The sequence below is a fragment of the Balaenoptera acutorostrata genome, chromosome 1 (genome assembly GCF_949987535.1).
Source record: "Balaenoptera acutorostrata chromosome 1, mBalAcu1.1, whole genome shotgun sequence".
Taxonomy (NCBI): Eukaryota; Metazoa; Chordata; class Mammalia; order Artiodactyla; family Balaenopteridae; genus Balaenoptera; species Balaenoptera acutorostrata.
The window spans coordinates 147,866,774-147,883,428 of NC_080064.1; the positions used below are offsets into that span (position 1 = coordinate 147,866,774).

Genomic DNA, 16,655 nt, shown 5'->3' on the forward strand with positions numbered 1-16,655 from the left:
TGTTCTCTCAAAGAAAAATTAAGAGGAGGATTAGCTCCTCTTATTCCCACTTCTTATCTTTCTCCCCTGGTGGCTTTTTCTCTTTCTGTAGTAAGTGTTGATAAAGTTGGATCTTCACTTGATCCTGTATGTAGAGAGTTGTGTTCAGTGGTTATTACCAAGTTTGGTCCTAGCCTCTGTCGTCCTCCACAGATAAGATGAGAAGGGGATTAAATGATGCTTGCCCTCTTTAAAACATCCAAGTAGAAATGCTTCTAGAGGCAAATGTTCAATTGATCAATGTCAGAAAATAATTGAAAAAGTATGTTTACACCTACAGTTCTCAGGAGATGTATTGGTTATTTAGCTTTCTATTCATCAACAGGTTCTGTCTGGGGGCCGCATCCTAGCCTTGACCAGCGCACAAATCAGTGATACGGGGAGATACACCTGCGTGGCAGTAAATGCTGCTGGGGAGAAACAAAGGGACATTGACCTCAGAGTATATGGTAAGACATTTTAATAATTATTTCTGCTCTGATACAGCTGTGTTTAAGTCCTAATATCATTGAGGAAGTTATGCAAGTTTTTGACAATAAAGAGCTATGAACAATAGAAATTATCAAAATATTGCAAGGTTAGTTAAATCAGATTCACCCTTTCTGCCTTATATTTGACTTTAATTTTCCTTTATTGAAGTCCTGAGAACTAAAAATGCATACATCCAGCATGTAGGGTGTTGGTTTTATGGAGCCCTCTGAAGAACATGACTATGGAGAGATCTTTGCAATTTGGAAGACATTCTTCTCCCTAAAGCAAGGCTCTGTTCAAGTAGCTCTCTTGATCTGTTCTACTCGAAGCCTGGATTTTCTTACTTTTTAATTATATGTACAATCAGCATATTTTATAGTCAGTACTATGTCTATGAATTAAAGGATATTTGAGAAGCAAAAGTTAAACTAAACATAAACTTAGGCAAAATTCAATTATTTTTTCTTCCTACCTACGATGCAGCTGTAAGGTACAAAAGGAAAGGTCTGATTCCATCACACCAAGAGGCCCCTGGAACAAAGTTGGGGCCTCAATGGCCTCCATGCATAGATTACACTTGTCATTCCACATTTTAGTATACCTTTGCATTTAGAAACTTTTCAGGGTTTTATTTGCATTATATTCTTGGTTCCTGGAGTAATGGATTTGTTCTGTAGTCCTCAAAGAGTATCTGTTTAATGCAGGCCTTCTCTTCTAAGTCCTAACTCACTTCCAAATAATTTACTCCTGTTCAAAATATATTACTTTTTTTTTTTTTTTTTACCTCCAGGACATGTGGATTGACTTCCCTTTTTGAGTTTGCCAAAACAAATGTAATCATCACAAATAACTTATATAATAAGTCCTAATTTTTTAATAAAAAGGCCCCTTGTTTCAACATGGATGCCATGCATCTCTAATTAAGCTAAAAAATCCCAGTTGGCATCAATAAATTACCCAAGGCTCGTTATGCATCCCTCTTTTGTGTAGCTTCTGCAGTTGGCATGGGTCTGTATCTAGCCTCCAGCTGGCGCTCTGTGTCTGAGATAACAGAGGGTCTAAAATGCCCAACTGCAAGGAATCTAACTCCTTCCCTTAATGGGTCACTTTTATGCTTTATGAAGAACTGGAATGTTTCCAATCTAAACTATCCTTAGAGAATGATACATCAATCTAAGTATGTGACACAATAGCTCCTTCAATCATGAGCAAGCAAGCAGAGCACTGACATCGGTATTCACTGGGTTTTAGTCAGCACTGAAAATCTGGGATTGGCTCCTTCCATTTCTGCACTGGTTAGTGTCAAAAGTGGACCTGGAAGGTGATAGAGAGTTGATATTTTTCAGGAGTTATGAAGATGTGCATGACTATTTTTTATCATTTGTTAAGATACTCCCATACTACCTTTTTAGTCTGAAAACCAGAATCTTCCCTCTGTTATAAAAGTCAAGTGGCTAGCCAGCCCATACGTATGTTTTAGAATGTGCGTATGTGTTTAGTAGCTTGCTGTGTGTATATATTTTAAATGTTAAAGAAGTGCCAGATTAAAACAGGTTTTTACTGTGAAATTAGCTTCCAATCTATGCTCTACTATTAGTATTATGTCCCTCTATTATATTCCTAAATTTATCACCATACTCTTAGGTGCTGAAACATGAGAATAGAGTTTTTAAATGATTTGGATTCCTGTAGTACCTTATCTTTAAACTGAAGCTCTGAGAACTTTCTTAGAGATCACACACTCCCCAGTGTCTCAACAAACATAACCCTGTGGCAATTCTGACTTGTGTAATTACATTTCACAAGTATAATGCATAGGATGAGAAACAGACACAACACACCCCTTCCTAAGCAACATGACCTCAAAGCAGACTAGGGATAACATCTAAGGAAGCTGAGGATCTAAAGGGTAGAAGCTTGTTCTCTTCTCAGACTAAACAAAAAGTTGGAAATGAAAGGGCAGAAAAAAAGAGTTGTGCTGCGGTAATATATATCCTTGACTGTAATTAGATTTGCTTTAATTTATGTTCTTTAAGAAACAAATACTCTACTGTTTTTGTATTTTTCCTCTCAAATGAAAAAATTTGAGCTTGATTCAACTCATTTAGCTGTAAAGAAAAGTAATTGAAGGAAAAATATTTGGAAATAAATTAGCATTCTGCTTTCTTGAATTGTTTCTCACTTTTACGTCTACAAGCATTCATAAAGAATCTATGCTCTTTTGTAAATTCTACAAATAATCTAAGATAAATATATTTTTATATAGTTGTGGTACATTTTTATCCACGGAGGACAGACTTAACCTGAAATTATTTCCAACCTGTGAAGTTCTATTTAGGACTCACTATGCTAAGACTGGTGAATATATCTTTTTTTCATAATATCTTAGAAGATGGCACTCATTGTGCTGATTTTGCTGAGATTATAGAAGTTTAAATCTCAAACAGACTAGTTGTATATCTTTTATCTGTTGTCTCACATGTTAAAAACAAGCCCACTCTTTTCTGTCACCCGTAGATTACTTTAAGCTTTTGGAAAGCCAGATGTCTGTTGTGCTATTAAATTTAGCAGGACGGGCATCAGAGATCTCTGCCCAGAAGTTCCACTGATCTGTTCCAACCATTGTGCGTGGAGTTTCTTTTGTTAGCCTCATTTCCTTTGGGTTTAGCACAAGTCCTGCATCCAGAAACAGCATAAGAAATACCCTCTAGTTCAAATGCCTTTCCCTGTGTAAAAGACGTGGTAGCAGAGAAACCTCCTGGTTATAGAACACGGTTATATAACCTCCTGGTTAAAGTCCCTTAAGCTATAGGGACTAGCTTAAGTCCCCTGCGTTCATTGTCATTTTGCCACATGCAACAGTATCAAGCTGGAAACAATGGCCAATGGACTATCATAATGTTCCTTACCACAAAAATCTTATTTCTACCAAAGCATTTGGAAAATCCTTTAAGTTTCAATGAAACTTAACCTTTCTTGTAAAAAAAAAACAAAACCAAAAAAACTACAAATATGGTATGTTTCCTACAATCCTAAATAGTTATGGGATTTAGTGAGAAATGGCTGAGGAAATTCCCCTCTGTGCTTTTTTGGAGTGGCCCTTTTATAACAGGCCTGATTTTATCATTAGTTCATGATTTTGTATTATTATAAATATAAGCCTGAAAGAGTCCTTGAGAGCTTATGGAGCCCACCGTCTAATTCTTGGCAGGGCTGTACCTCGACCATCTGAGACAAATGATTGTTTACTCTATTTTTTAATACACCCAAGGGAATGCAGTTCCCTAAACTTCTCCAAGAACATATTTCAGGATCTGACAAGCCTTATAGCCAGGGAATTCTAATTTTAATCTCATTAAAATTTCAACTCATTTCTTCTTTTCATGTAGTTGTATGCTGTACAGCTGGTCACTGTTTTAGTTTGGTCTTTAATGTATCATTTATCCCACATGGTCTTTATTCCATAGAAAGCTGACACGGCACCGTGGAAAATCAAATTGAGCTCTAAACTGCAAGTCAGAAGACTCCTAGTTTTGCCACCAATTAGTCACGTTATTTCAAATAAGCTCTTATCTGTCCCCCATCTTATGTTTTGCAAACTGTGAGGTGGGACAGGATGATCTCTTTCAACTCTATTTTTTTATTTTGCCTCTGTGTTTATGAAATTTATTTTCTTTTGCAAAAACTATAAATAAGCATCAAAAATGTGTTTGCTTTTAATTCATTGTTATTTCCAAAATATTTCATGAGTGGTTTAATACTTTGAAAATCTTAAGTGGTGACATCTAGTTCAAGAAGTTTCTTAAGTGGGCACTGGGTGAGAACTTCCAGTTCTAAAACTTTTTTACGTGAGAAGTTAGTGAAAAAACTATTTCTGTTCAACAGGAACACATTAATCAGTGATTTATGAACACTTGATTCTGAACCAAATGATATGCAGAGGGTATGTTAGAATTACTGTGATCCTACATCTTAAAAGAACTAATAAAGTTATTCAATATATGTCCTGATGATTAATAAAGATAAGCAGTACGCTGGCCTCTTTTATCCTGAGGGAAAACCCATCTTTCACTTAGTTGCACCAAATATCATGGGAGAAGAACAGAACGTCTCTGTCCTCATTAGCCAAGCTGTGGAGTTACTATGTCAAAGTGATGCTATTCCCCCACCAACTCTGACCTGGTTAAAAGACGGCCACCCCTTGCTGAAGAAACCAGGCCTCAGTGTCACTGAAAATGGAAGTGTGTTAAAGGTAAATCTATAGATTCATTTATTGCTTCTTATATTATTCCTAAGCTCATGGCTTTGGTATTACCACTATCAAAATAGTACCCTTATTAAACTTCACATGTATTCTACTAATTTCATCTTATAAAATTCTAGGAACCCTTTTATTAATGAGGTTTGTAATATTTTTCAGTTTTATGCTTAGTAAGGTTTAAATATCATACTTAAATGTCAATTCATGTTTGTAGCCAGAAGCCATTCAAAAATACTTCTAGGAAAATATTATAGAAATATTCTAAGGAGTGCATCTTCAGTCATTCAGCCAATCAGCAAATACCCATTCTAGGTGCTCTGCATAGGGATGCAAAAAAGTATGACACATTTATGCAAAATGTCTTCCAATTTTGCATAAACATATGAGAATTTAACAGCTCATGAAAAATGCAATGAGTGCTCTAAGTCTCTAAGTTAATTACCAAGTGGATGGTACAGACAGTACATTTGGGAAAGAGAGCAAAAAGTAAGGCTGTGGTTGTCCAGAATACTCTTGGAAAGCTACTTGGCTTTTTATGGGTAGATAGGACAAAAGGCCTGATTACAGGAAGCAAGTAAGCTAGTGTGACTGAAACAATTTAACAAAGTGAATTTTGGAAATAAGGTTGGCTACGTTGACTTAAGCGAAATAAGAGCTAACATTGAAAGCCAACTTAAGGAATTAGGATTCAGGAAGCCAACAGGCCATTGGAATATTTATAAAATCCTCATAATAACCGTATTTAGAATTGAAAGAATGGCTGCGTAACCTGCCCACGGTTACTAAGCGGCAGAAATGGGATTTGAATACAGGAGTACAGCTTCAGAATCCATGCTGCTAACCACTACACCACATAGTTTCTTGGTAAAGGAGTATTATTACTGTCAAACAAGGAGAGTCTTGGGAAATGGATAATGATTGTCAACACAAAGGAAGCTAAGACGCTTACACAAGGAGGATAGAAGTATAGGAGAGATTGAGAGGGAGGGTGAAAGTGTATATTGGAGGCAAGAGGATGGAGTCATTCGGAATTATGATCCTGTAACGATGGAGCTGGTGAGGAAGGAAAGTCTGGAGTCACTGATGGAGGAAAGTAGGATAAGTCAATTGAGCTATATAGGGGGAAAAAAAGCAAAAAGCACTGCCCCTTCTCAGAGGCAGACCCCAGAGTTCAAGAAAGCAGCTGGTAGAATTCTCAAACCTCAGCTCTGACTGAATGATAGAGGGAGACGATTGTATAAACCACAGGCCCCAGCACTGCTAGGGGAGAGCTATACATGATTAGAACTCTTCTAGCAAATTTTAGTGAGTAGAGAAGTTCATTTCTTCAGAGCACAGATCCCAATAGAGTTGGGAAGCCAGGAGAGAGGTGATGGTGAAGAAATCCTAGGATCCACTGAGTCTCCACCACTGAGGCTAGCCAGGTACCCTGGAATGTTTGGGTCCATAGGAAGGAACATAGGGAGAAGACCTCATGGAAATGAAAACTTCTAGTGTACCCCTGCTGTACTAAATACTTTTAATGATAACTCCAACTCCAATGATTCTCTTTTGAATGTTTTAGCAATTGATTTCAAAGCTTTTAGCAATTCCATACTGTTTGTTGTACCTCTTAGATTATCTTATATTCTTATTTATACCTTGTTTATTATTAAACTCTTTTTTTATGTGCACATACATTATATTCTCAACTAGATTGAAAACTCAAGTCAGAAATAATATATTACACCATACTTCTTTGTATCTTCTACCTATAGTACCTGGTACAAGATTCTCAATAACTGCTGAAAGGTCTATGAATAAATGATAAATGAGTATTAATGTATGTTGCAGATAAATATATGGAAAGTATTTACTGGTATTCAGTTATCTACCAAGCACCAAACTGGGTATTAGGAGATTGAGACTAATTGAGTATAATACCTGGCTTGAAGAAGCTTACAAACCCAATATGGGAGAAGACATAATTAATAGTATGGGTATTATTTTACTGAAAAAGGACCTGGGCATGGAAAGATTGTATATTTAAAGCCCTGAATAACATATTCAGAAATTAGTTGTGATTTTTTTGTTATTTTATCTGAATCATATTTAAAAGGCCTTTCTAGACCTTCAACCAGTAAAATTAATGAGATTCAAATAAGGTATGATATAAATGAGAATTGCTGAATCTTGATAAGTGTTGAATGTGGGTGATGGGCATATAGCCATCCATTTTACTGTTCCCTCTATTTTTTTATATGTTTGAAAACCTTCAGAACAGAAATGAAAAATCAGAGATCACAAATAACATTAATAGAAAAACCCCAATTACTTACGAAATAGAAATTGTGGTTTCAAAGCATGATTTTGTTTTCAGATTGAAGATGCTCAGGTTCAAGATAGTGGTCGTTACACTTGTGAGGCAACAAATGTTGCTGGAAAAACTGAGAAAAACTATAATGTCAACATTTGGGGTAAGTGGGATCAGCCCCTGTAAAGCAAATGATACAGCTTGTGGTTTAATCTTTGATTCTTTGTGTCAGTTCTTAAAATAACCAACCACGTAACTAAAATTGATCATAATACAGACATGGACACTAATTAATATGTTTAAATGATGCTGAACTGTCCTGAATATCAGCTTATATAATTAATTCAAGAGCAACTAGACAGATTTCCTGAACCTAAACATGTTGGTCACTGTAGCTTTGATGTAGAACAGTTCTGCTCTCCTGCCTGATTAATATGCCTTTTAGCTTCTACAACTGAGATCCTCTAATGATTGAGTGTTCTCCATGAACAGAGAGTGTGTTGGTCAATTGAAAATAAATCAAAAGGCTAAATTGTGTATGTGAATTATATTTGTGTGAGAGAAAGAGAACACATGCACTTGTGGGTGGGAGATGGGATTACTCCGCTGACGAATGTGCAAAGCTATTCTCGCTTGAAGTTTTACTGTTACTAATTAAGATAATTCTTAGGAATAGTCACAACTTTTATATCACTGTAGCTGTCTGTTACACTATGTTTAAAAGTGTTCCCATTTCCTACATATGCACCTTTATTTTAAGTACTTCTTTAAATTCATTTATAACATATTAAGCTCTCTTAATTTTGATTGTATTTGTTTAAACTTTTTAATTTTTGAGATAATAACCTGACATTTACCTTTGATTATAAAAGTTAATTCAAAAACACATTTTAAAATAAAAATAGGTAGAGGAAGTAATCTAATTCCAATGGAAAATAAATATTTTATGTATAAAATGCCTTGTTAATTATAAATCATTATTATCATTTTAAAAATCTTGAGGAAAATTGTAAGAAGTATTATCATTCACCTGTAAAAGGATTTACTTTTAAACGACAAAATTTACTATGCAGGACATTTATATTTACTATATATTTGTTATGTTATCATTCACTTCTTTTCCTACCTCCTTCCATCCTTTTTCTCCCTTCATATTTCCTTTCTTTCCCTTCTCTTCTCATTTCTTTCAAATGGGGAAAATATTCATATAACTCCCAATATGGACAACACTGAGCTGAGTCTTATCAAGTAAAGGTTGAAAAAAAAAAAAGAAAAGAAAAAGAAAAATTTGGAGTGATGATCAATTAGAAAGTGAGGTGAAGAATTCCTTTTTAAAATGCTGTATTAGAGATACCTGTAGACCGTTCATATGAAGCTGTCCTCTATGCCATCAGAATTATGAGCCTATAGCTCAGGAGAAAGAGATAACAGTTAAAAATGTGAGGTTAGAGACATGAGTGTATACGTAGTAGTTGAGATCCCTTAGCGAGAATAAGAAGAATGTGTACAAAAGAGTACTGTATAGAATGACCCTCACATATCACATAAGAAGGGAGACAGAAAAAGAGACCCCCAAATGGGAAACTGAGAAGGAACAGTCAAAGACGGAAGAGGAAAACTGGGCAAAGCTTGTGTCATGGAAACTAAGGACAATGGTGTTCCCAGAAGAAGAACACGGACAACAAATAAGTTGGACATGGTTAGATAGATGAGTGAATGAATGAATGAATAATGGCACACATTGCAGAGAAGCCAAATGAGACATAAAATACAAAGTGTACTTTACAACTGAGTAGACCAATGCCTCTTAAAGAGGAAAGCAGGTCGCAGTCAATGTAGGAATGAATGATAGGGGAGAGAAAGTTGAGACCTCAAAAATTATTTATAGTGTGACTCAGTGTTCTAGGTACTATGCCACATGTAGGCATAGAGAGCTTAAGAAGAAAGACAATGACACTGGTTACTGAGTTCAGTTTGGGGCAAGTTGAGTTTGACAGTGCCTCTAAGGCATCCAAGATGAGATGTTAAGTAGTCAGATATAAAAATCCAGATCCCAGAGAGTATCTGCATTACAGGTACAGATTTGCAAGTATTTGTATTAATGGAAGCCATGGGAGTAGAGGAGGTGGAGTTTGGGTTGGAGATCATGAATTTATAGTGGTGGCAATTTGTGTAGTTGTCATTTTCTTCTGTAGAATTTTCATCTGTGGCATAGGTGATGACAGAGTAAACTATAGGATTCATCCCAAGGAAGGGTATTGCCAAATAGGAAGAGCAATGGTGCCAGGCCGTTGAAAATATTGGCAGAGGACTAGCTGAAATTACTGATCATGAAATCTAAGTTGGATAGTGAAGTTGGCAAATAAAAGAGTAAGCAGCTAGGTTGGGAGGCTTCTGAGAGGTTTAAGGACTTGAGATTCAATTAGGTCATTGAATTGAGAATTGGGAATAGTTGAGTGAAAGAGCTATAAGGATAGAGCAGTTGTCAGAAAGTGGCCTAAATTTATAAATTAATAGGAGAAATGTTCTAGATGGTGAAAACGGTATGGCCTCTGATGGAGAACAGGATGAGCAGATCAAGGAACTGAGTAGCCAGGTGTTTAGACGTGTGGATATTGAGTTCATACAGAATGTGGCAGGTCTTCATGTCAAGAGAAAGGATAAAAACAAGTACCAAATTGTTCAGTGAATGGAGAAAGAATGACAGGTTCACAGATGGTGATAAGAAAAAAAGAAGTAAATGGGTGACATGAGCCTCAAAAGAATTGAGACTTTCATGGGGGTGCTTGAACAATGGCTGGAAGCAGCATTGGAGGTGGGGAGGATTCTCCCACTCCTCAACTCCCAGGAGCTTGGGAGAATAAGCATCTATCACGTGATAATACTGCAGCCAGAAAAGTGTCCCAAGGGAGAGTTCAACCAGCAAATGCAGACTCAGCCTCTTTGAGTAAAGTGTGGGTAGGCAGACTTCACTTTGAGGGTTCCAAGGAGAAGCTGGAGATCAATGGGGGAATGCAGACTGTGCAGTCTAGGATAGGTAGCATGTCTGTTTCTCAGATCAAATTCCTTACCTCTGTTCTTTACTATATGTTATATGCCTGATGTCTTTCTATTCTCTTCAACATCTGAGATATCAAAGCTGGAGAGGCACAAATGACTGGGTTAAATTTAAACTTGGTAAGTGTCATCATTTCTTTTGGTGCAAGATGTCTAAATATCTAGACTGTATCTCCTTTTTATATCACTCTGAGTATTTTGATAATTAAGTTTCTATCTGTGAAAATGGGAAGTCTGCTATTAGGTATTTATTCTAGGTCTTACAGTTGACTTTTAATGTGGTGTTGATATGTCAACCTCAAGTGCTAAATTATTTACTTGTACCATTTGAGTGGGAACCTTTTTTATTTTTACATGCAAAGTGTTAGGGAAATTTTATATTTGAGCGTAAAATAGTATTTTTCCTTTTTTTAATCTTTCAGTACCACCGAATATTTATGGTTCTGATGAACTTGCTCAACTTACGGTCATTGAAGGGCATCTTATTAGTCTATTGTGTGAATCAAGTGGTATTCCACCCCCAAATCTCATTTGGAAGAAGAAAGGTCAGTTTTCATCCTTTGACATTTATAAAATTAAATATAAATATTAAGTGAATTTATATTTTGTTTGAGAAACATGCCAACAGACTTTCTTATGGTTTGCACGCGAAAATACTAGACAGCAGAATTGCTTTGTGTTAAATGTACCATATGCGATACTTCTACAGTATCAACCTGAAAATTGTCAGTTTTGAGACTCACTGCTCCCAAGAAGAAATTAATTTTCTCCATTAATTCTTTTTTAATCAAGTGTATTGTAGGGCAGCTATAATGATCAAGAATCCACCATTCAATGAACTATTTCTTTCTTCTTTAAAATAGGTTTAAAATTTTTCTCTTTTTTTAAAGCAAACATTTTTGCTGTATTTGTGACAGTTTTGTAATGTACGTTAAGATTGAATTCTGCAGTTGAACAGATTTTTAGTTATTCATCAACAAATACCTGTTTCCATTAAGTATCAGATCATCTAAGTTTTTAGCTGATCTAAAAAATAATTTTTGTTTTACTTAAAGATTTTATTTTGTTTGTTTTACTAAGTATGTTTTCTTTTAAATGCAATATTGATTGAAAGAAAAATTTGCAGAAGATAGTCTTCTCTTCATCTTCCTCCTCCTCCTTTTTGCATAGATTATTATACAGTGTCCTCTGCCTTTTAAGTATGTGAACTAGGAAGTAAATAAATATGTATATATACTCATTAGAGTATATACACAAAATGCCTTAATTTATGCTTCACATTCTGCCCCTTGGTTTTCTTTGCAGGCTCCCCAGTGCTGGCTGATTCTGCAGGGCGAGTCAGAACTTTATCTGGAGGCAGGCAGTTGCAGATTTCAATTGCAGAAGAATCTGATGCAGGGCTCTATACATGTGTGGCATCAAATGTTGCTGGAACAGCAAAGAAAGACTACAGTCTGCAAGTTTACAGTAAGTTATTAGTTAGCCAGGCTTTGGCACAATTTTTTTAAAAAAACCTCTCCATCCTTCCCTTTTACTTTTTCTTCATATCTTTGAGAGTCATTCAAAGTAGTATGGTTATAGTATGCAATTGTCCCTCCATATCCACAGATTCTACATCCATGGATTCAACCAAGTGCAGATTGAAAAATATTTTTAAAAAATCCAAAAAGTTACAAAAAGCAAAAATTGAATTTCCACGCACCAGACAACTGTTTACATAGCATTTACATTGTATTTACAACTATTTACACAGTATTTACATTGTATTAAGTATTATAACTAATCTAGTGATGATTTAAAGTATAAGGGAGAATGTACATAGGTTATATGCAAATACTATGCCATTTTATATAGAATGGACTTGAGCATTTTGGTATCTGAGGGCGTCCTGGAACCAGTCCCCTGTGGATACCCAGGGACAACTATACCTTTCATAAGACGCACAAATTTTAATTGTGCTGACATAATAAAGAGAGTAATTACTTATTTCTAGCTGTTATTTATTCAGTAATACAGCTGAACATCTGCATCAGCTTGCTGCTGGCAGATATATCAATGTGGCTGTAATTTTGGGGGGACAGGATAGTGTATGTGCAGAATGGAGAAGATGGCATTGTACCATAGGGTATATTTACAATATGTAAAAATATCTCATTGTAAAGAATATTTAACTTATATAAGATTTTAAAGTATTTAAAATATTTACATTACCTCATTTAATCTTTACATAGCTGTGGTATGAGACAGAAATATTGCCTCAAAAATGTATGTGGAAACTTAAGCCCAGAGAAGTTTCCATGACCAGCTGAGGTCACATGGCTTGTATGTGACAGGATTGGCCCTGGAACACAGGATTACTAACACTGGTCCATTTTCTTTCCCACACACATGTGTATTTGAGTTGGTTTAATCTTCTTTCTTGGAATCAGTATCCACTAGGTGAATTTAGCTATAAATTTACACAATCACTGGCCATCAGTGGCTTAAACAAATAGAGGTTTATTTTCTCACATAAGGAGAAGCCTGAGGCTGGCAGTCACTGGAGTTGGTCAGCACCTTACTCTTATCAGGACAGGAGATCTAGGATCCTCCTGATCCTGCCTTTGTTATCTCAAGATGGTTGCTGCATTTGTAGTATCAAGTCCACATTGAAGGCAGTGTGGGAAGGGGAAGGAATGGTATCTTTCTCTTTTAGCAGGAGAGCAAAAAATTTCCCAAACCCGCCCCCTCACCTCACCCCCACCAGCAGACCTCCATTTAGACTTTTTAGGTCTACAGTGATTCATGAGGTCACCTCAATTTCCAAAGAAGACTGAGAAAGTCTCAGCTTTTCCAACTCCTCTAATGAAAGGAAGAAAGGAATTGGTAACAGACGTTAGGTCATGAGCTAGGCTGTCATATCTACTTTAAAATTAGTACTAGAAGACTTCCCTGGGTTAGAGCTACAAATGATAATTCAAATAGCTGTATAACTTCTCAAAAGCAGGGAAAGTAGCTAATGCAGTATTCTTTCCTTACTATATTGATAGCTTTATTTTAGTTATGAACCCATTCAGGTACATTGGAGAAGAATTCTACCTCTCAGTACAGCAATGCCATGTCTATTAGTCCTGGGTCTTTTCTTTAGTAGCTAATTTTTTGACATCAAAAATGAATTTAGTGTGTTTTGTCATATTATTCCTAGATATTTGTTTTTATGTTATTGTGCTTAGTAGGTTTTCTTTAATTTCATTTTGTAATGGTTGGTTTCATGAAGACCTAAATGTTTTCAGTGGGTATATTCGATTATAGCACGGTGAGTGACCTTTATACTTTTCTGAATTTCGTGATTTTTGTTTTGCTGTAAATTTGTACTGCTTGTATGACCACAAGAAACAATAAAACATTTTCTTTCAAAAAAAGAATTTAACTTTGCTTGATGAAAATTCTTATATAAGACTTAAGGCAAACATTTCCTATTCTTTTCATTTTTTTCCCAGTTCGACCAACTATAGCCAACAGTGGCGACCACCCTACTGAAATCTTCGTAACTCGAGGGAAGAGCATTTCCTTAGAGTGTGAGGTGGAGGGTATTCCTCAACCGACAGTGACCTGGATGAAAGAGGGCCGCCCTTTTACTAAGGGAAGGGGAATGGAAGTAACGGATGAAGGTCATATCCTTCAGCTGAAGAATGTCCATGTGTCTGACACAGGCCGTTATGTGTGTGTTGCTGTGAATATAGCAGGAATGACTGACAGAAAATATGACTTAAGTGTGCACAGTAAGTATAAACAGGCTCAATAGGTCTATTCACTGGCTGATATAATCTATAGCCTCCCGGATGGGAGATATAGGCCTCAAGTGTTGAGTCTTTTATTTATAGTCGATTATTTTCTACATTTGCACCACTTCTTTAGATCAGTCTCATCACTCATCCTACTATGCCCCTGACCTTCCATATCTTACCTTGCTGAAATAAGCATATATTGGATATTGTTTTAGGAAAGTACATAGTAAAGTAGATAATTATCTTCTTCAAGTACTTTTGATCCAGTGCTATCCCAAGTAATATTCCATGATTCTGTGTTTTCCACATTAGCTGACTTGGCTAGTGTAAGTCTAGGTTCCTTAGAGCTTACTGACTGAGCATCAGATGGGCATAAGTTGTGCTGAAGTCAGCTTTAAAATTCTAAGTAATAAGCAGTAAATGTCTATAGGAATGGACCAAACATACATGTACTCAGGGACACCTATTTGTATGCATACAATTTGAATTGCATTTTTAAAATCTATAGAAACAATGGTAAATCTAATAGACATGGTCTTGTAACTTAAATCCAGTTAGAACATGCACAAAGTCCAGTATTAATATCTTGTAGTTTGCAGCCAATGTGTAAACCAAAGCTAAAGACTGAAAAGGAATCAGTCCTATGTATCGTTTTGTTAGATTGTGTTTTTTTCATTCTTTTTAACAGGTGCTTACTATTTCATTATTTGAATGTTTCATACTTTATTTGATCAGTTCTCTAGGGAGGGACATTTAGGTTAGTTGTATTAACAAGAATTTCTGTCATAAAATTTCCTAGGCAAGACTGATGTTGAGAAATCAAGGTCTCAGATTATGCTAAATTCCAGTTGGCTCAATCTTCCATGTACTTCAATTCTGCAAGACCATTGAAAGTGGAGATGGTGTCACTGGCCCTTCTCTGTGCAGGAGGAAAACATGATGGAGGGGTAACTTTCCATGGGGCTAATGAGGGACATAGAGGCACTCAAGGCCTCTGTGTAGCCTTGTTTTATCTATGTTCCAGTGCTGGCTTATTTGGGTTTTAACACTGGTTCTCCTCTGACCCAGCCCTTGCACTTGTCCAGGCCTGTTGGGTCAATGTGACTTGTCACTGTATCCTCAGACTATCCTGATTCTACTCTGCTCATTGCCCAAACCCGTCTTCTCAGCCCACTTTGTGTGTCTCACATTTTTGCATTCACAAGGCATATTTGACCCCGAGGAGCTGGTCACTCATGTCTTTTCTAGGCTTCTGGAACTGCCCCACCCCTGCCCCTCTTGGTTGTTCTCTAACTCTCAGCCAACTCCTTCCTCTCAACCTCTCTTATTGTTTCCCCCTACTCTTCCAGCCTTTAGTGTTAGAATGCCCCAAGGCTCTGAAATGGGCAATACCTGCTTCTCTATCCACACTCTCTCATGGGTGATTGTGCCAATCCCACCCCCTAATGTGATTGAGCAAGGAAAACACCAAGGAATCATCCTTGACTCCTCTTTTTCTCACATCCGGTGTCACTAAGTCCCATCAACTCTACTGCTCCTATTCTAGTTGAAACCACATTTGTCTCCATGAGCTGGCTTGGGGTGAAAATAAGGAAAAAACCAGCAAGGAAACAACTAGCCCAAGGAACAAAAATGTGGTTAGTATAGATAACATGAAAGCTGGTGTGTTTCACGAGGTTTTGAGCTTCTAATTTGTTTGATTGTTTTTAATTTTTAATACTAGAATTATTTGTTAAAAAATTCTGCCTATAAGAAAGTCATGAATCCATATTACCAGAAAAGATGAGTGACTCACAGAAAATCATTCACCACTATTAGAATAACAATATGAAAGTCATTTGGGGACTTCCCTGGTGGTCCGGTGGTAAAGAATCCACCTTCCAATGCAGCAGATGCAGGTATGATCCCTGGTCAGGGAACTAAGATCCCACATGCCGTGGGGCAACTAAGCCCACACGCCACAACTACTGAGTCCGGGCACCTCAACTAGAGAAGCCCACATGCCGCAAACTACAGATCCCACGCACTCTGGAGCCCGCGCTCCACAACTACAGAGCCCACATACCCTGGAGCCCGCGCACCACAACTACAGAGAGAAATCCCGCATGCCACAACTAGAGAGAAGCTCGCATGCTGCAACGAAGAGCCCGAGTGCTGCAACTAAGACCCAATGCAGCCAAAAATAAATAAATAAAATAAATAATTTTTTTTTTTTTAAAGTCATATGTTGCTGTTAGTGAGGAAGAAGCGACATTTTTACTTCCAGGAGTGTTGTCGTCGTCGTCGTCGTCATCATCATCATCTTATTGTTGTGACTGCTTATTTTGCTTACTGTTGACTAGAAAATGGAAGCCTTATTTTTAAGAATAAGCTGTTTAGAATTTGGTGTTTGTTACGTACTAGCCACCCTCCTTTCCATTTCTTGTTTGTTTTGTTTTGTCTTACAGCACCGCCAAGCATCATAGGAAACCACAGGACACCTGAAAATATCAGTGTGGTGGAAAAAAACTCAGTGTCCCTAACTTGTGAAGCTTCAGGAATTCCCCTGCCTTCAATTGCCTGGCTTAAAGATGGGTGGCCTGTCAACTTTAGCAGTTCTCTGAGAATTCTCTCAGGTATTAGAAATTCTTGTAGCCTGGTAATCTGATTAGCTTCCTGTGGCCACAGTTTCTCCTTAATTTCTCATAACTCCATGTCTTATTTTTTTCTTTATGATCTAGCTGCTTACTATAATACCCACTGATCATATTAAGAAAAAATTTTAGGA

The 16,655-nt window shown here is 36.8% G+C and overlaps 1 protein-coding gene across 6 annotated transcripts in view; it reads left to right on the forward strand.

Annotated features, from left to right (window-relative positions):
• HMCN1 (hemicentin 1) overlaps positions 1–16,655 on the forward strand; it is a 530,431-nt gene that overhangs the window by 332,569 nt on the left and 181,207 nt on the right. For all 6 annotated transcript variants that reach the window (XR_009008571.1, XM_007166971.2, XM_057547914.1 and 3 more), the window contains 7 exons: positions 365–488; positions 4,587–4,762; positions 7,131–7,227; positions 10,544–10,666; positions 11,427–11,588; positions 13,601–13,882; positions 16,336–16,503. Coding sequence is in view for 5 of the 6 variants with exons in the window: in XM_007166971.2 (XP_007167033.2) it covers positions 365–488; positions 4,587–4,762; positions 7,131–7,227; positions 10,544–10,666; positions 11,427–11,588; positions 13,601–13,882; positions 16,336–16,503 (1,132 nt within the window). In the remaining variant the exon portion in view is untranslated. The remainder of the gene's footprint in view (positions 1–364; positions 489–4,586; positions 4,763–7,130; positions 7,228–10,543; positions 10,667–11,426; positions 11,589–13,600; positions 13,883–16,335; positions 16,504–16,655) is intronic.